This window comes from Apus apus, chromosome 3 (assembly GCF_020740795.1).
Source record: "Apus apus isolate bApuApu2 chromosome 3, bApuApu2.pri.cur, whole genome shotgun sequence".
NCBI lineage: Eukaryota > Metazoa > Chordata > Aves > Apodiformes > Apodidae > Apus > Apus apus.
In genome coordinates, this window is record NC_067284.1 from 49,012,363 (window position 1) to 49,032,879 (window position 20,517).

The 20,517-nt window shown below is 37.4% G+C and overlaps 1 protein-coding gene across 1 annotated transcript in view; it reads left to right on the forward strand.

The window, feature by feature from the left end:
* LOC127382866 (1-phosphatidylinositol 4,5-bisphosphate phosphodiesterase beta-4-like) overlaps window positions 1-20,517 on the forward strand; it is a 290,239-nt gene that overhangs the window by 250,396 nt on the left and 19,326 nt on the right. Inside the window, 6 exon segments of the mRNA XM_051615011.1 lie at window positions 3,222-3,310; window positions 3,744-3,894; window positions 6,720-6,769; window positions 6,886-6,951; window positions 13,225-13,340; window positions 17,676-17,751. Coding sequence (XP_051470971.1) covers window positions 3,222-3,310; window positions 3,744-3,894; window positions 6,720-6,769; window positions 6,886-6,951; window positions 13,225-13,340; window positions 17,676-17,751 — 548 coding nt within the window.

The following is a 20,517-nucleotide window of genomic DNA, read 5'->3' on the forward strand; positions in this document are numbered from 1 at the left end:
CATACTTCTGATTTGGGATTGATGTTTTTCTGAATGATAGTCCACTTTTTCTAACAGTAGAATTTAAACTTAGGTCAAGCTGCTGAATGCACTGGCCACATAGACAGAAAATATTTTTTATTTTCTTTTTTAAACTGCAGTATATAAATTCAGAACTGAAAGACTTGTTTTTCAAAGAGAATTTGAACACCAGTTTAGAATTTGCAAACTGTGTGCAGTTCAGTACTGTTTGATCTACTGCATTGTCAGCATTGGTAGAGATGGTTTATCTAGTAGAGGTGAGGACCTAGAAAAACATTACTACCCCTAAGTAACAGTATCATTACAGAAAATGCTACTACAATGAGAGAACTGATTGTCATAGTTTACTGCCAGTGTTGGGAAAAACAGACTCCATATTAACCTGAAATAAATAAGCTCAATTATTAGTTCTCTCCCTTCCAGATAGTTTTGATGTGTCTCCTATGTCTTCGATGTAGAACAACAGAATGATGAACAACTGGGGAATAACTTTTGACACTCAGGTGGAATCATTAGTATTCTCTTGGCATGTGTTTTTAAATTACTTACCATCTTCAGTGAACCTCTCACAGTTTTATGAGCTATCATTAGGATCTCCGTGGTTGTTTTAGCAAACCTGTGGGAAGGTATAGCTCAGTTCAGTAGTTGTGTATAGGTATAGCTCAATTGTAACCTGTATGAGTAAGATTTAAAAACTTGCACTGAATAATAACCAGAATGGGTGATGCATTGTAGGCCTGAAAATATGCATGATTTTATTTTTCATATAACTTAGTAATTTCTTATAGTTAATTTGCATCAGCCATGTTGCCCCAAATGCAACACAATACTGGCAGAAGTTAATGCCAATGAAATCACATTCTCCAAAGAGTAGCTTCTATTACAGAAGTCTTACGTAAGCAAGCGTAGCTACTTAGGTTAGTGGTTAGAGTCCTAAGTAATGTACTTGTCCAGTGATTTTCCTCATTTTATATTTAATTGCAGTTCTTCTACTAAATGCTATTCTTCACTCCCACCTTACCTCACTGGGGAGAAAGAAAAACGAAAGCAGAGCACAAATAACAATGTGAGAAGCAGTGATGAGTCACATCCCCCTTGTAGAATTGTTGAGCCTTTGGTGATGTGCCTGCATGATTAGTAATGCAGTTTACAAAGGTCTCACTCTCCCAAATATGTTAGTCATTTTTAGCTTGAAGCTCATGATAATCAGGTTCCATTTTCAAATGACACATCACATTAGCAGGGTAGTCCTGGATTGTCATTGATGAGAGCATGCCAAGGACAAAAAGACATGCTGCTGTGCACCCTCCTCGCTGCACTAAGGGTCTTGAATTAGTATTAGGAAGAAATTCTTTGCTGTCAGGGTGATGAAACACTGGAACAGGTTTTCCAGAGAAACTGTGGATGTCCTTTCCATGGAAGTGTTCAAGACCAGTCTGGATAGGGCTTGTAGCAACCTGGTCTAGTGGGAAGTGTCCCTGCCCATGTGAGAGGGGTTGGAACTAGATGAGCTTTAACGTCCCTTCCAACCCAAACCATTCTGTGATTCTATGATTACTAATTTAGGGAAAGAGAAAGGAGTCAGTGCTGAGATACAAGGCCATAATTAGGGCTGAAAATAAATTCTACATGTTTTTGTGTATATGAAGTAAGTTTCAGAATATGTCATTGAGTCACGACAGAGACAACCTATTTGTGTGGATAAAGAGAGCTGACAAGGGTAATGCCATGTATTTAATACAGCTTTTTTTAAATGGGAGCCCAGTCTGTGCTTTTTGTGTGAGAAGTGCCCTCAATGACTTTGGAGGAACATTTCATAGAACATCTTAAGTTGGAAAGGAGATTATATAGTCCAGCCTCTAGTTTGCACAAGGAGGATTGCAAGTTTCTTTCCAAGACTTTGATGGGATGGATATTTTTACAGACCTGATTCTCTGTCTTGCATCATTGTAACCTGACTTGGAAAATGGCTGAAGAGATTACATGAAATGTGGGCAAAATTCAAATGACAATGAAAACCATGAGTGTCAGGACTGTCATTGTAGAAGTAATGACCTTTTATGCCAGTAAGGCCATCTAGAATATAAGGGTACAAAAGCATTTATCTGCTACTCATAAGCAGCCAAAAATAAGGCTTTGCGGTATTCTGTAAAGAAACATCTTCCTTGTAAGTGAAGGCCTGTCTGTGGCCTTCCTAACAGTCTTGACAAAAAAACTCAGTAAATTACATGACAATATTTTGGAGTGAATTAGAAGTCAGTCAGACCCCAGTGTTCAAACTTCCTTTCTTAAGTTCCTGCTCTGACAAGAAAGACTTAATCACTGCAACCATTGACCGTTTTACCCGTAATACAGAAGTTACAGTTTCGGAGGGATCATCAGAACCTATCACTGCTCCTCTCTCTGAATGCATTATTATTGTAGACACTGAATCAGTTTAATTTGTAAAATAGTTTCGTGCTGTGGAGGGCCACCTGTGCCATTTGTGAATTCTTTGACTGTTGAAGTTAAGCATGGAAAGGAATTCTTCAATATAGAGGTAAAGACTCGTGTCTTTTTCTGTAAACCTGTGCTTGCACATTTATCACTGCATATGGAAAACAGATTCAATAGTCTATACAGTATCCAGTGCCACTAGTATTACTATGTCATGTGCAAGATTCAAATATTGGTCATTATGGTTCATAGAAAAGCTGTTTCACAGCCTGCCATGTTGCAGACATGGAGCATCACAAAGGCTAGTTAGGAACAGATTTTCCCCATCACTTTGATCACCCATCTGAAAGTCCTCTTTATCTAGGAAATACAACAGCATTTAATTCAGTTTCCTGCACCCCCTAAATAACCAAGAGACAAAGTTGTTAGTTCTTTGTGGCTCAAGAGATCCCATTCTGGTTTCAATTCTGGTGTCACCAACTGGAAGTAAGTTAAGGTAACTTCAATCTGACGGAGTCAGTTTTTCCCTAAATAAGGTACCTAGATTAGAATGACTCCCTTGGTGCATTATAAACTGATTCATGTTCCTAATGTGTAGGAGCCCTGTGGTGATGGGCACATTCAGTATTGCCAGTTCACTATGGATGGTTGGACTATGGTTGCAAGCCGTGGCTCATAACAAGGGTAGAATAAAGCTCTTGTACAAGAATCATTTCCAAATGCCTCTGAAGTTCATAACAAGTTGATTATGTTTTTTCTTATAGATATTGTGGATGCTTTATCAGATCCAAAGAAATTTTTGTCTATTACAGAAAAAAGAGCAGACCAAATGAGAGCTATGGGTATTGAAACTGTAAGTAGAACTTAACTGGCAAACACAGCCGCTTGATGTTAATTTTATGTTCTTTTTTTAAAGTAAACTGGTCTTGCTCCAGTTGATACTTGTTTACTTAAAATTTCTCAAATATAGGCCTCTTTGTCCTACTCTGAAATACATTGGCTTATGTTAGTTAACGTGCTGAAACACCACTCACTAACTGACTTTTCACAGATGATACCAACACTCCTTTAGAAGCAGACATTTTGGGCAATGAGGAAGAAGCCATGTTTTAGTAGGTAGCCATTTAAAATAGGTTACAAATACTTCACTGAGTATAGTGTTGTTTGAAAGTATATTGTAGCTTTCTTAACTATGTTTAAGGTAAGCAAGTTCAGAAATTTCCCATACCCTGACTTTTACACTACGGATAAAGTAACTGTTACCACAATATGAATGTTTCTTTCAGAGTGATATAGCTGATGTACCAAATGACATGTCAAAGAATGATAAAAAAGGAAAAGCCAATAATGCCAAAGCCAACGTAACACCCCAGAGTAGCTCTGAACTTCGACCAAGTACCACTGCAGGTTTTGGATCTGGGACCGACGCCAAGAAAGGTAGACAGACACTCCACAGTTCTGAAGTGATTCAGAAAGTTACAGAGAAGTACTCGTTACTCAGTTTTAGTTTTGTAGTTCTATTAATTCTTTACCTTTTCAGTACGTAACTTCTTTTGCCATTGAAAGTGGTCTTTAACTGAAAATAAATGTTGTGTATTACGAAAACAGCTGTATAAAGCCAACACAGCTTTGTTTTGCTATGTGACCTTTCATAGCTGTATACCTACTGCCAGTAGTAGTAACCTGCATTACTTTAGGAGTAGTTTACTAATGCTGGGGGAAGGCCAGCAGAAATTCCTGTATTCTGGTATACTCCACAAGAACTCTTCTGCTTTTTTTTCCTCTCTCCACAAATCCCTTCACGGCACTGCAGATTTAAGTAATTAAAGGTATTTAGGATTCATTGGATTTTGTAGAGATTTCCCAACAATTAGAAACGTTTTCAATGTGTGATTTTACTCAGAATAGTGATTATGTTAATGATATGTTTATTGTAAAAAATACCCATATCAAATGTGTTTGTAAGTTATTAAGTGTTTTTACCTCATTATTCACCGGTCACTCTGCAAAACTATCTTATGGAGTCAAGTGGTATTATTTGTTTCTCACATATCATTAACACCTAATGAAGATTAAGTGAGAAAACAAATTTGTACTGCTGAATTAAATACAATAAATATTTCTGTTAATGGGCCGCCAGAATTAAAATCTGGTTTGCTCTCTTTTCATCCATCTTGGCCCAAAGGGATAGTTTGATAGGAGTGAAAAGGAGCACTGACTGCTCTTGTTCTTAAACTTAAGCAGACATAGCTGAATACACACATGTGAAGGGATCTCCTGAGAAACAAGATGCCATTTGGAGTCACTTTTGGCAATAGAACAGGTTGTCTCTGGCACCTGAACTCTTTCAAGGCCAGGTAACATAGGGCTCTAAGCAAGCTGATATAGTGGGACATGTCCCTGCTGGTGCAGGAGGGTTGGATCTGCATGATCTCTAAGATCCCTACCAATCCTAACCTTTCTGTGAGTCTATGAAAGTTCTTACCTGGTGTAAAGCCCATATTATTTTACACAGTGAGATGCTTTATTTTATGAGGTGCTTTCATATTTCATGTATCATCACCAAGATACAAGTATTAGTTTTACTGTGCATTATTTAAGCATGAAATTTGCTGGGATGGGCAACTAATTCCTAGTTGCCATGGAGTCAGGTTGGTGAACAAAGTAAATGAGTCTGACTTTTAAAATAAATTCCTGAGGAAGTTTATTTAGAACACAGCATGCCTGATGCAACCCTGATCTTAAACTGAAATTTCAGTAGTTATATACTCTTCTGCAAATCTTCTGCATTCTTCTTCTGCAACCATTTTTATCCATATTCTTGCATTTTAAAATAGGGCTGTTGATTTTTATATCCCATGTAACGATGCCTATTTTGTGTTACTTATCTCTGTGATCTAAGATCTGAATAATTCTGCCATTGTTACAATATACAACTCACCTTACTATTAAAAATTATGTATCCAGCAAGCTAGGGTGTCTGGGGAAGGTTTTCAAATGCACAAAAATGTTGGGGGTTTTGATCTCTCAGTAATACCCAAGTGATTTGTGTATTGGAAAACTTCAGCCTAAATCTGTTCCAGTCTCATTTATTAAACAAATGTTAATACCATATAATTTAACTGAGCAGAATCTTATGAAAATAGAAAATGTATGTTCCCTAAGGAGATTGCCTACATTCCCTCCCCCCCCCCTTTATTTTTTTTTATAGCCTCTGAATATTTTCCAGTTAAATTCACCTTAAGAGGCAGAAAGTCCTTTTCAAGGCAGGGGGAATCTTACAGTCCACAGACACTATTCACAGCAGTTAACTAAATATATGTGCAGCGTATTTATGAACAGGCAAATATTTTTGTGTAAAAACTCAGAAAAAATATACACATTACAACTGTCATGGCATTGTATTGACATTTCAATTCATGACTACATGTAGGAGGTATTAAGCAGTTGAAAAAAATGGTGTCACAAAACATATCAAATCATAAACATGAAATGACATTGGCTTTTGTTTGCATTGCAGTTAACGTGATCAAAAATGTTTTCATTAATCCAGATAGTACTCTTAGCCTTCTGTGATAGATTTGCTTGTATTGAATTTTCATTAGATTTTTCACTTTTTACGGTTTTCTGTTTCTCCTCCATTTTTAATTCTTCTTTAGTCTTGGTGCATACTGTAGCTTCTTTTCTTATAACGTGATATTAAGCAAAATTCACATTTTACCTTCATTAACATACAGACTGCAGGTAAATTTTCACTCCTGTGATTTTAGTGTTTTAAACTGGGAGGAGTAGTATATCTAATCTCAGTTAACCCTTGCTGTAGTCACATAGAACCTTACCCAAGAAGCCTCTCCCATGAAGCCTTTGGTGCCAGAGCAATCTCCAGCTACGAACCAAAATTCAAAAGTTTGCCTGATTCAGTTTTAATGTACTTAAATGGTGTGCTGTGTTTGCAGAAAAGGAGCTTTTTTCAAGTTTTGACACTTCAGGATTGTAAGAGATGAAAATATGCTCATTAACCTGCAGTTTCTTTTGTCACAAGGCGGTTGATTGAGCAGTGCATTTGAAAAGCAAACTATATATCTTAGCTGTATCCTGATGAATAATTTTCTCATTAACCTGCAATTATTTTTAATGTGGTGAAAAGCATTAATTAATTGCTAACTTACATGTAGGTTTCTGTGGTAAAACTCAGATTTAAAAGTATGAGTATATACTAGGATGTATGAAAGTTTAGCTAAACTGTATCAATACCTTTCTAGGTATAGACCTTATTCCTCAAGTGAAGATAGAAGATTTAAAACAAATGAAGGTAAGTACGGACACAAGCTTTTCAATATGTGTTCCTGATTATTCAGGTAGCCAGGATTTTATCTGGTTACAGTCAATATGACCACAGAAAAATTGATCCAGATTCTTTTTTTGCAGGCTTATATAAAGCATTTAAAGAAACAGCAGAAAGAGCTGAATGCCTTAAAGAAGAAACATGCAAAGGTATGATCATTAAGAGCCCTCTGAGCAACACATTCAAACTGAAAAAAGTTGCAGCACCAACTAGCTCAGGCTGTTCCTACTTAAATTGTAGGAAAAAAAATAGGGAACAGTAGTGGGACCACCAAGAGAGGCATATGTGTTTTAAATGTACTGAAGCTCCAGTGAGTGAATTTTCCCTTTAGCAACCCTTTATATGTCTCCCTGAGTCTCAGTGAATGTTATTTTGACCCATATATGCATCCAAAGCTCACCTTTTTCAGGTAATGATTTTATCTAGCTCCCTCGTGCGTGACATATTGACAGACAGCTTGGAAAAAAAAGGCAGTAATGATGTGAAAGGGTGCTGCATTGAAGGTGGGCAGTGGAGAGACTGCAGAATTACCAGAATGAAAATGCATAACTGAAAAAATAAATGCCCTATTCCTCCTCACTTACATCTGTGTTAACCACTTTATCGTATGATTCTATGATTTATAGTCAGTTTTTTGCTTGGTACTGCTGGCAGTGATGTCCCAAATACATACAACACCATCAGAAATATACTTTACATTAGAAAAATCACAGCAAATTTTCTCTTGCCTTTTATAATTAGAAAACCATTATTCTTGTTACAGAAATAGGCATAAGTGAATATGGTGTCTTAAGTTCTGGATTTTGGCAATACAGACAAACTCATTCTGGGTTTTTGGGGCAGTTATTCTCTTGCTGTCTTTGATTGTAGATTTCATTGCTGATCTGGTGTAATGTAGTTCCATCGGCATTTTTAGTATCAGTCTTTGTGTTTATTTTCATGACTGTTGTTTGGGTATGGGACTCTATGTCTGCATAATGAAGTATGAAGAAATTACTTTCAATAATTGGGACTTTTGTGATGTTCTTAGTATAAGAAGTTTAAGAAAATTGAGTAGTTACATTTCAGGCTCCTTGCTGACTCAATGCCAAAGGGAAATGTGGAATTTCTCCATTTAAGTGTTGTATGCCAAGCCCGTGCTCAAGAAAAAGTGTGTCACCCACACTTCTGGACATGGACAGTTTCTAGACCTTCACAAGGTTCATCTTTTAGGGGACTTCATATTTTTAGACACTACTTTCTCATTCATTTGGACTACATCCAGCAGTTTGCTATAGCAGCTTTTTGCAAATGAAAATGGTACCATGGTTATGTAGAAAACAGCCATACTCAATGATACCTGATATATGTGACCCACATTAGTGTAAGGATATCTTAGCCAAGACTGCACTTGCTAATGTTAGAAGATTGATCTATCTGTTCAGGCTTGCACTTGCTTCCTCTAATGAGAGGAAAAAATTGTCAGCCACAATCTGAAAATGCTGTGCACTCAGAAGGGCTTTCAGTGTTAACTCAAGCACAACTATTTTAGGGCCGAGCCAGCCTGTGTCCTGCTGGTCTGAAGTACAGAGTGCAAGTCTGTCCTAGCAAGAAAGTGCCTGTCTTGAGTGTGCCTTGCTAAAGGTTCCAGGAAGGACAACTTCAGCTTGAAGAGGAGCAGAAAAGTGTGGCCATATTAGCTCACAGATGATGTTAGGGAGGTGCTTGGTGTACTCATCACTGGTTTTAATGCATTTTGTCAGCTGGGATGCAGCAGGAGAGCTCTGTGGTTAGTTATTTGTGATCAACGTGAGAAAACCTGTGTATTAAGCAGAGTGAACAGAAATAGGTTGGCTCTCATTTAGCCGGAGACACTCCAGAGATCTGGAGGAATAAGTAAATGAAAGATGATTGTTCATGTTGTTTAAGGAAAGAGGGGCACATACAAAGCTCTGCAAAGACAGAACAAGGCTTTTAAGGAAATCCTGAAGGACTGCAAGGGTATAATACAGCAAGTAGAAATCAAAAGCAGGACAAACTGTATTAAATACTGGAGAGTGTCAGTATTTCATGGCAAGTTCAGGTTCAGAGTCAGTGTGCAAGAATAGTTCTTCCACTCCTGAAGAACCTGTTCAGTTCTGCAACAGCTGTTGCCTCTATTTTTTGAACCAAACCTTATACTGAGTTTCTGGCCTGGCTAGGAAGGGAAGAGAGAGTTTAAAGGGAAGAGTGAATATTCTCGAGGTTGATTTAGTCTTTCAAAAGCTAAGTCTACAGGTGTGTGACTGAGGTAGCATTGTGCTGATGTTGGGATTGCTAAAGAGCAGATGATTGCTCTTATGGGCGAAGAACATGATTGTGAATTTGGAAAGAGACAGATCATTGTGAGAAAAAAGTGAAGCTAACACAGATTTCTTTGATGATGCCATGAGAAATACAGTATTTTTATGGGGGAACGTGTTGCAAAGATTATATGTCGGTGTTTGTAGTTAACTCCTAGGTCAAATTCTTTGTCAGCTGTTGGACAATAAGCAAAGCTAGTCCTATAGGATAGGTCAGGAAGTAAGTGTCCCTGTCAAGAAAAGGGTGAGCTTTCTTGAGAATCCTCACCTTAACAAATGGACTTTGGAAAAAAACATTACTTATATAGGATCAACTCTCAGCATTATCTTATTGCATGAGATTATTGAGGTGCCACAAGGACCAGTGGGATCTGAAGAGCTGATATCAGAAAGGCCAGGCCCCTGGGGTTCTGTCTCTGTGAAAAATGTCATCACAGGCATGTTCTGTCACTTTAAAGTAGATTAGCAGCTGCTGCAAGGAGTTTGAAACTGTTGGCCCATCTATGGATTGTGTTCTTTTATGTAATCGATAATACTGCCATTATTTAAGGGACAGTGTGCAGTAGTGGCAAGATCTTCAAAAGTACAGAAAACAACATCCTTCATGTGTCTGTTTAAAAACCAGGCATGTGAAATGCACCCTTTTGATACCAGTACACAGAAATGCCATCAAGCAAAACAGAATACTTTTGTAGTGGCAATTTTTTTTGCAAGTTATCAACCTTTCATGCCACAGTATTCCTTCTGCTTTTACTTTTGAAAAAGAGTGGGAAATTAATGAAATTATCACAATTAAAAAAAAAAAAAAGAATGTTAGGAATAACTTTCTCTTGAATCTTAGGTCTGGGAACCTGTGCTTTTGATGATTTGAAAATAATATGTCCAGCTACTTCTCTATATTGCTGAAATGTTTTTCTTTAAACAATGTATTAATAAAAACACCTACACTAGGCAGCTTTTGAAATAAAGTAATCCCTGCCCACATTCCCTGAAGTAACTTTAATTTGCCAGTATGAATATTAATGTGCAACTGCAGAATGGCTGATGTGTCTCAGTAACAAGCATTGATTTCTATCTTTTTTATCAAGTTAAATCTTGAGTACTGTTTAGGTAAAATATCTGTGTTTTGGACTTTTTTAATATTTTGCAGGGATGTCACATAGTTTTTGTGCTTCTTGGGTTACACACAAGAGGAAGCATAGTGAAGGATTATCTTGATATATTCTCTAACAGTAAACAGTACAACGGATGATTGTGGAATACATTTCTAGAGGTTTCAAGCAAGACAGTGGTAGCCACAGGTTGCCCTCTTAAGGAATTTAATATGTCTGTAGATAGTAACCAGAAATGTGTAATTACCACCCAAAATATGAGTCCCAGAATTCATCTCCTGCACATTTATATCAACATTGAATATATATACTGTTTGAATTAAAGCCTAATAAAAAAACTATATAATAAAGATCTCCATTTCACAATGCAAAAGTGACAGTACAAAAGACCATAGGACTCTAGATTAATAAAATCCTGAAAAAAATGTATTGTTGATTTGGAAATGCTAATTTCTTTTTTCTTATTGTCTCGTTTTTGTAATCTGTAGTGAGAGTCCTCCAGACATCAGTTTACAGTTATACACAGGATTATTTGTGTTGTTTTAGGAAGATACCAGGCAGGAATAACAGTTTGTGTCATAGGAACTCACTTCCTCTTCAATAGAATGAATTGTGATTTCTACCCCTCTGCCCCTATCCTCTCTGTAGCTTCAGTTTATAATGTAATAATTAAATTTAATTCCTTAATATTTTCATGTAAAAGGCGTGTGAATTCAAAATCTCTATTCAGCGGAATTGAGGAAATCATGAGAGAGTGTTTCAACTTGCTATGAAACCAGTCATATTACTTAGAATCTTGGCAGAATTTTGGGATGCAAAAGTTTGTGATTAGTTTTCCTTGGAGCATAGACAGAAAATCAAACTCACATCAACTAACTCATTTTAAATAGTATTAGATCATATAGTTCAAGGGACCTCTGGTAAGGAGTTGATTCCTAGTACTCCTTGTGCTCCAACCTCCTTGTGGAGGTTGTTAGTAGCACCTCTTCCTCTTCCAGCTCTTTTTCTATTGGGCAGAAACAAATGCATGTTCCATTATCTGGCTGGGAAGAAGGACCAAGGAAGGAAATTAGGGGTTATGGTCCACAATATATCTGTTTAAGATACAAGGTAAGAGTTGTGTTTGAGCAGTAAGTAACAGTAGAGGGGAGTCTGCAGAAGATTACAGTGCGTTTGTGATAAAGAGAGAGGGTTTAAACCATGGGTGTCCAGAGGGAAAAACAGGGGGTTTATTTCTATGCGATGTGTCCTCCCAGGTCATGTCTCAGGCTTTGCAGTGTTTGCACTTGGTCTTTTATAGGAAGAATTGTTCTGTTCATCTAGGGGAAGGTGGGTAGTTAGAGCAGTCAGATGCTGTCAGTCACTTCACCTGTGCCTGGCTGGTGCTGTCAAGCTTACCTCATTCTTCTCACTGCCCAGATTTTTTCCTGGTTAGTTAGTGTAAATTCTCTGGGGTTAAGTTGGCATGTTTTCATGTTGATGGAGTCTTATTTGTTTCCATTTAAATTTCTGTAAAACAGAAATTTCTGTAGAACAGAAATTTCAGTTCCCTGCTCTAAATACAAAATTTGGAAGCCATATGGGTTCCGCTGGGAAGTGCTTGGCAGATGTTGGAGTGGTAAGGTACAGCCCAGGGCTAGATTTCAAACGCACCACAGCATTTGTATTAATGTTTTGGTAAGAGCAAATGTAAAAGTATTTAATTCATATTTTTAGAGGAAGAAAAAGTGATAATGCAAACACAGATGTATAGAAAATAATAACAAGGAGCAGTAGAATAGCAATGTTAGAATAAATGCAAAATTAGCTATAAAACAAAATAGAGATCAAGTTGGGGAAGAGGCCATATTAATTAATGCAAGGCTTTTTGTCACAATTAGGTAAAATGTGGAGCAATTGGATATTAGTAGAATAACATAAATAAGGAAACAACAGTTTTTCCTATTGTAATGTACATTCAATATGCAGTGCTCTCCATGGAAGTTAAATATTTGCATCAATATGAGCAGCTGTTCTGATAAAAGAGAATAAGAAGGCAGGTTCAATAATGAAGCCTATGTCTAAGTACGAAGTGAAGTGTGCTGTTTCTGGTACAGTCATGTAATGGGAAGGAACTGGGAAGGAACTGTCTGTGTGGTAGGCCCGAGTCTGTAACATGCATTTAGTGATTCAGCTTTTCATCCTAGGAACAATTTTTTCATCCCCTTCCATAGGTAACTTCCTCTGCCACTTCACCAATGCAAGTCACATAACTACAGTAGTAACAGCAGGTTAGCACTGATGTGTCATACTTCACAGGTAGCCCTAAATGTGCTGCCCTGCTTGGGACCAGGGTGGGAAGCAGGCAGTGGTTATTAGCAGCAGTCTGCACGTGTAGCTGAAAGTCGTATTGCACAGCTTACTGTCATTTGCCAAGGGAAATGCTCTGCAACAAGATGGAATTTCTTAATTATAAGATTGCTGTGGTAATGAGGGGTCATGGGCCAGATCTTCAGAATGTCAGTTGTTAATAATTTGATTTTTAGCTATTGTTTGGACTTAGAGCTATTTGATTTGCAGTGGCCAAGGGGCTAGCACTGTATTCTGTGTGAGATATGAGAGGAAGAGGGGGCTGGGCTAAGTCTTGTTCTCCTCTGCTTTCAGAAACTTTGAATGATATGATTAGAGCTTTTAAATATGTTTTTTTTACATTGCATTTAAATGGACATTTATTTTAAAAGATTATGTATTTTCCTGTTGTTCTTTGGTTAATACGGTCACCATATACCATATTTTTAAGGTCTGCTATAGATTCTCATTTTTCAAGCAAAGAATAAATGTTTTAACGCTTACTGTAGAATATCTGGAACCTTTGATACCAAATGTCTAAACCAGATTAAATTCCATGTCTAAGTTATCTGTTTGTACACTGCGCTGATATTTTTACACTATAAGAAAGCTAAACATTAAACATCCAGCAACCTGATTGTAAGGTCCTACTGTTTTCCAGGAGCACAGCGCTATGCAGAAGTTGCACTGCACACAAATTGACAAAATAGTGGCACAATATGATAAAGAAAAGGGTTCATATGAGAAAATGTTAGAGAAGGCAATCAAGAAGAAAGGGTAAGATACTATTTTAAATACTTTTTTTTTTAGACTTAAATGTTATGCTTTTGTGGTCTGGAATAAAACATTTGCAAAAAGGTCATTCGTATGAATGAATTGCAGCTTGAACCAGTGTCCTACATCAAACTGACTATGAGCTGCTTGAAGGCTCTAACAATGGGCCATAATATTGTACTTATTGGCCTTTGTCTATTCTTCTACTACCAGAGTTTGAAAAGTAAAAGCAAAGAAGTTGTGTCAAATTTTTATTTCTGTGGTCTGATCTGGTCTCACTGCATTCCCCAGGAAATGTCACTGGGAAATGTTCAGTGAGAGCAGTCCAAGGACCTCGTTAGCTCTACTGACAAAATAGGAGCAATGAATTGACTTTGGGGAAAAGGGTGGCTTCTAAATCCTGTTTTAGAACAATGGGAGTTTTGCTGTGCTGTCAAGTTTAAGTTTCTTTTTACCAAAGACCCTTCAGAGTCTCAACTGGGATAAATCAGCATTCCTCCTTTGACTTGAGTGAAGCTGTTTTGGATTGCAGTAGTTGAGGGCTTGGGACATTATCTGTGTGAACCTCTTAATTGTACTTGAAAAGTTCCTGGAGTGTAGCGGTGACTTTAATAAAATCTCCCTCTTGTAGTCCCAGCTGCGATAAAGTAGCAGAAGCTGTCATTGCCTTGCTGCTTTTCTGTAATCTGGCAGCAGTTTCTTCTCTCCACCTTTCACCCTATGCTTGAGGTTTATTGTCTAACACTGACCTACAGCAGGAATTACTTTATTGAGTTCTGTATAAAGCTATGCTAATAGTTAGCCTAAATTTCCTATTGTTGTCATCTGGCAACAACAACTGGCAGCCAGCTCACTGAATGCTGAACACAGATGCCTGTTCGGCATTGGATTCTTCCACAAACACTTTTTGTTTTATAAATTATTTGAAATGGCAGTGGGTTTTGAGTGCGCATGTTACAAACTTGAAACAGAACAGACCTAGATCTGTCAAAAGTAAATAAGGTAAGGATAATTCTCCTCACTACATTATGAAGAGCTCAGAAACTCTTTCAAAAGCTCATGTTGGTTTCTTTTGTCCAAGAAAGAACTAAAAGCACCCAAATACTTTTAGTCAAAGTAATTCCTTCAAAAAAATCACTACTTCTCCAAACAGAGAGGAAACAATGACAGGACTAATTAATTAAGTGTGGGTTTGATTCCATTTCCATTGAATATAACACAGAAGAAGGTTATTGATGTAGCTGGATTAGTAAGTACAGTCAGGGCAGTACTGGACATTGCACCATAATTATCTCAAGGGGGGAAAGGCTTCCCAGTGTCCTGGTATTGATGAATCTCAAGAAGAGTCACGTATCAGTATGTTGTCCCGAGAAGAAGCCAGTGGCAAAAGAGCAAATGAAGGTATGTCAGAGAGTTAAATGTGGTGATGGCTGTCTGTGCAGTAAATAGTGGAAAATCCTGGGTAACAGTGGTGCCTGAGTAACCCAAATAGGACAAGTATAAAAGTAGTTGATAATTTGATGGCCAGTTTGACATAATTTCATTGGCTATTTGCAGTGTCTTTTCCTAATTCTATAAGACTTCTCCAACGGACATCAAAACCTTTATGATAGTTTTAAATTATCTGAAAAATTTTACATTAAAAAAAAAGAGTAAAAAATTACTATTCCAGAAGCAGATCCGATGCACAGCTAAACATTCCTTGCCATGACTCCATACTTCCCATGGACTCCAGAGTTCTCAGTCATCTGATGGCTTTTCAGTGTTACAAGAATAACTGTTGGTGTCTACTACACAGCTTAATAACATCTAACATCAGCACTGACTTTCTGTGAAAACAATGTTCTGTATTAAAGTATTTGAAGGACTTCCTTCAGGGTCATTGTGTATGCAGCCCTGAAAGCCCATTCAGCAAGGTACTTATGCACACACTTCTCTTCACCCCAGCTGTACATAGTATTTAATGACTTTTTTAGAAGTGAACACATTGGTTAAGACTTACAGACTTCATTTAACTGAAATGACCTGATGAATAAGGGGTCCTGGGCTCAGTGAGTACAGGACATGTTCCATTTCCATGGCTGTCTTTTTGAAACTTTTTACAAGCAATAAAAATTATAAAATAACATGGAAAATCTGTTTTCAAGGCATTAATATTGAAACTGTCAGATACTTCCTGAAAAAAAAGGCTTCTTGATGGGTGTATAGAAGACTTACTCTTCTGATTTTGTTGTGCAGTTTTTCATGGTCTGTTTCTGTCACATGTTGTGACAAATGTCAACTGCATACTGTTCAGCAAAGTAGAATCTTTTAATCACATGCTAATTCACAGACAGATGGACAGGATTTTTTGCTCCCTGTGCTACTTCTGTCATACACTTCAAATCTCGGAGAGGCTTATGGGGATACTTATGCTCATGTTCCCACTCTGAAATGGAGTTGAGGGCACATAACAACCCTTCTGATTTATTAGGACTGTCCAGAAATTCAAGTGTATGTGTGTGCCTGAGCACAGACAGGTGACATTGGGTTGGGCTGTCCTTGGGTATTTGTTCCCAACTATGACTTGATGGTTGAACCTTGGACTATGACACTGCAGCTGGGGACAATTCTTATTACATCCAGCCAGACTGGAAGTGGCCTTGAGATGTAATGAAAGCTACATTTTCAGATAAAGGATCAGTCAGTGGTTTTGATGACTGAAATTTTGAAAAGTCTAGTAATTGAACCAATAAGACTAATCTGAGATAAAATATGTTTGATTCACCTAAGGAACAATCTCTTCCATAGAGTATGACAAATAATCTGTGAATTATAGACAGTCTCTGATTACGGCTACCCACATAGATCATCAAAGACACTTTCTTTGCAGCTTTTTTTTTTTTTTTTTTCTGGCAGTGGTCAGAACATGTCTCTGTGGATTTTTTTACTTCCAACATGTCACACAAGTGTTACAAATCTCTGCAGAAAAGATTCTGTAGAGATTCTTCTGGTGGCCCTTGGGAACACAAGAAACGTCACACTACTGTTTTCAGTAAGGGCTTTCCTGGTGCTGTTTGATTAAGTTTTCTGCTCATTTCCATAAGTTTTGCAGTACTTTGATATTAAAATAGGATTTTAACTTGTTAAGAGTTTAAAACATCTTTTCTAGAGCACACATGGATTAATGTTACTGCAGTCAAGCAAAAGTCATTCTTATTATGGACAGCTTCAGATGATAAAATGAATGGCTCCATCCACTCAGTGCATGATCCCACACAGAAATATTGCAGTGATGTTACAATAGACTCCTCTCAATATATTGTATTATTCCAAACCAAAAAAACAGAGACTTCCAATGTGTGAATTTGTATTCTGTATTAAAAGCTCCTTGCTATAAAAAAGGAAACAATATTGGTAAAGGTGGAGCCTGGCAGCCTTCAAAAATGTATTGACGTTGGTGAGACAGTAATTGAAATTCCTCTTGCAACTGCAAAGGAATAGTTTTTCTGTGCATCAGTAGCCCAAGTTGTTTAACTTAGTGAAGGAAATTCTGTGGATGAGAGGTAGAAGTTATCCATCTCCTAACCCACAGGCAAATCAGGAACGCTTCAGCATGGCATTTTACCAGCCTGTTCCTTAGAATCATGGACTCCACCTGCATTAAATAAGTTTAGCAGCTTGCATTCAACCCCATTCAACACAAAGTCCAGGCTGTATTCAACTTGTTGCAGGAGTGAATCTTCAAGATTTTTTGCTTTCCAAGTTATGTAAGGACTGTCATGGCTTGCATTCATCTGTGTGGGTTGGTGTGGTCTGCAAGGGTGAAGATCCCCCCTTTGCAACTGTCTTTGCAACCCCCTCACAGGGAGCAATTAGACTTTCAATAGACCTTCAAATTCAGTATGCAGAAACTGTCCTTTAAGGTAGTTATTCAAATGACTTCTTTCTTTCTGCCTCAAATTAAAAAAAAATAGCAAAAATTACTTTTAAAACAGAGGATAGAATCATGCCAAAGCAATGAATGTGCCTGTAAATTTTCAGACAGAAGCTGCTTTCTCTTGGCAAGGTATTTTAAGCCTGGAAAAGGAACCAAGTGCCATAAAAGGAGATGCTTGACACATCCTCAGCAACAGATAATTGCAGGGCAAATCTAGAATTAATCATGTGGTGTTTGAATTGAATGATCATTAATCCAACAATATTTTGTAAGTTGTGAATAAATTGCCAGAAGAAGTAATTTCATTCCAATACGCCACAGCACTTCAACTTTGATTAACATTTTAATTAGTAAGAGCTGAATGAATGGGAAGATGTTTAACTTGTGGCACACATTTGCAATTTTCCTTCTTTTTTTAGAGGAAGTAATTGTCTTGAATTGAAGAAAGAAACAGAAATTAAAATTCAGACACTAACATCGGATCACAAATCTAAGGTAAGCAAACAGCCAATTTTAACATATGCAACATCTGAAAGGGAGATTTTGAGACCCATGTGGCAGTTAATTTTCTTGGAAGCATATAAATGATTTTTAGCAGTAATAACAAGTTGAAAAGAATGAGACTAATTGAGTGTCTAAAAGTATTCTTAAAAAAAATAGTAAAAGCAACATTAATTTCCTGCCATTTTAGAGATATTGAAGACAGTGCCATATTTTTTCCTCATGGAACTAAATTGGTCATTTTTGTCACTTCTAGCTAAAAAAAAAAAAAAGAGATTAATATATTCTGCATGAAATTTGGATGCTAAATACTTTCCCAAAATATATACATGAAGAAGTTTATTTTTCATTTTCCCTCATTGTCACCATGGACAACACTTACTAGTCTGTCTCAAACAGAAGAAGTCCAGGTTGCTCTTGAACCAAGTTCTTTCTTATTTCCAATATATTTTTTCTCCATTGCTTATTTGCATTTTCTTCTCCAAGGTGCTGGAGAATAAAAGTGCTCTGAGACTCAACCTCAATACATGTGAACAGGCTGTTCTCAAGCTGTGATTCATGGCTCACATTGAGTTGCTTAGAACTGCTTCCTCTATGCTTCCATACCACTACTTCCTGTTTCCTTTGAAAGTTTTGTCTACCACTTGTTGACATGCTTCCAAGTTTCTGAAAGATATCCAAACTAGAGGGTGACAGGTACACTAGAAAACACATCCATGTACAAAATTATCTGGATGGAGAGGAGTACAGGAGACTGACTGCAGTACAGGGGAGTTACTGTAAAAGCTGAAACCTGTGAAAAGAATCAAACAAGCACAGAAAAATGAAAACAAAAGCAGCCACATCTTTGAGACTAGAATAAGGTAATTTTCATCTTTTCTTCTCCTAATTTTATTATTTGGTATTACTGTTTCATGTGGAGAAGAGCCTGGTTTTCTAAACAAGGTTTCTTTCTTGTTGCTTCCTGCTCAGCCAAAGATGTAGGAAAATCCCCAGGAATCAAACCTAGTGTATTGTCTTGTTTCCCTCTCTCCTTCTCCTATGAGAAGTCCAGAACCTTTTTCTTTAACAAAAATGAAAACAAGTTCACAACTTAAAAAAACCCAACAGATAAATAGTGCATTTCTTATTCAAATAAACTCTCTGAGGAGCACTGTCTCCCTATCATCCAGAGCTGAGCTTCAAAATTAATTTGAAGTTACATTGTGTAGAAAATTCTTTGCTATGATGTCTGCTTCTCACCTGTGCCATTCACAGTCTGGAGTTAAGAGGTGTGATTCATACACAAGGGAAATCCGAGTTTTCATCAATCTTCCAAATCCAATGAATGTGACTCATGTTTTCACTTCCCAGAAGTGTGTGCAGTTTCTGAGCTCTATTCCTTTTAAGATTCTACTTTCAAGCTGGTTCCTGTCAATTTAATCTGTACCTGGAAAAGAGATTGCTTTTTGTCCACACCCACATAAGGTTTTAGGATGACATTGTCAAAGGAGACTTAAATGTAAGCTCCTTTGATATGTTAAACCTCTGTGTGTTGGCTAATTCCTGAAGAACTCCTCTGCAAGTCATCTGCCTCAGTGATTTGTTTTCTCTACGTTAGTCATTTCCAGTATCTTGCTCACTGTAGTTCCATCAAAATTGTCCACTTTTAACATTCTCACAGACTTCTTTTGCTTCGGTTGCTGTGTGTGAGCCCTTGAATTATTCCTGGAGATAATTCAAAGGTTTGCAACCAACAGGTTGGAAAACAGTGCTCAAGACCATAGGGAAATTAACTTTTATCCTAGACAAAGGTAGGTGCAATTAAATTAGATTAAATTCTGAGATGCTGAATGCATTACACTGATACAGTGGGAGTTTGATTAATTAACAGTTGTTCAGCATTTCTCAGCATTTGGCCCAGTAATTTTGATATTGAATAGTACCATAATTCAGCTTTAATTACAGCTCATGTCCTCCAGTGGAGCTCCATGTCACAATGGACATGTACACTTTTAGCACCGAAGAGACCTTTTCACCTAGAAAAGTCTTCCTGTCATGAGGAGACATCCAGCCCAAGTTTGGCATAAAATATTTAAATTAGATCTGAATGTCCCAGTGTGTACTTCACAATTAACCTAGCAGATGTAAATTACTCCTCTGCATTAGAAAAGTAGGTCCCAATATCAAGCAGGCAGAGGATGAAAAGAAAAAAAGGAAAGATTACTTCAAAGATTCCTCCTGCTTGAACTTAGTGACTCAATAAACATCTCGCATATATGCTGTGCAAAAGAAAGTCCCTTATCGAGATTTTAATTAGTCTCTTAGGCCCAACACAGGAACAGATGAAAGGACAGGATTGCAAACCCAGGCTGTGTAACAGGAAAGAGAGAAGTAGTTAATGGATATTTTTCCCATCCTTTTGGATAAGCAACAGTACCTTAATAGTGGAAAGTAGGGCAAGAGCACAGCCCTGTACAATGAAATGGTCTTTTTCACTATGATCTTAATAAATTGGAGAAAAGCAGGGATGTAGACTGAATTTACTGCATCGGAACTTTGAAGTGTATCACAGATCTGCAGCAAAATTGGGTTTCAGATTATTTAATGGTCTCGAGTTCTAAGGTCATCTGAATCTGAGTCAAACTGGGTATTTCAAGTCTTGTTCCTGTTATTTGATAAATCCCTTACATCCTTCTCCTCAGGTTGTATCTTGCTCTACCTGAAATGAGCTTTCTAGCTTGCATGATATTTAAGAAAAGGAATCTTCCCTTTCTCTCC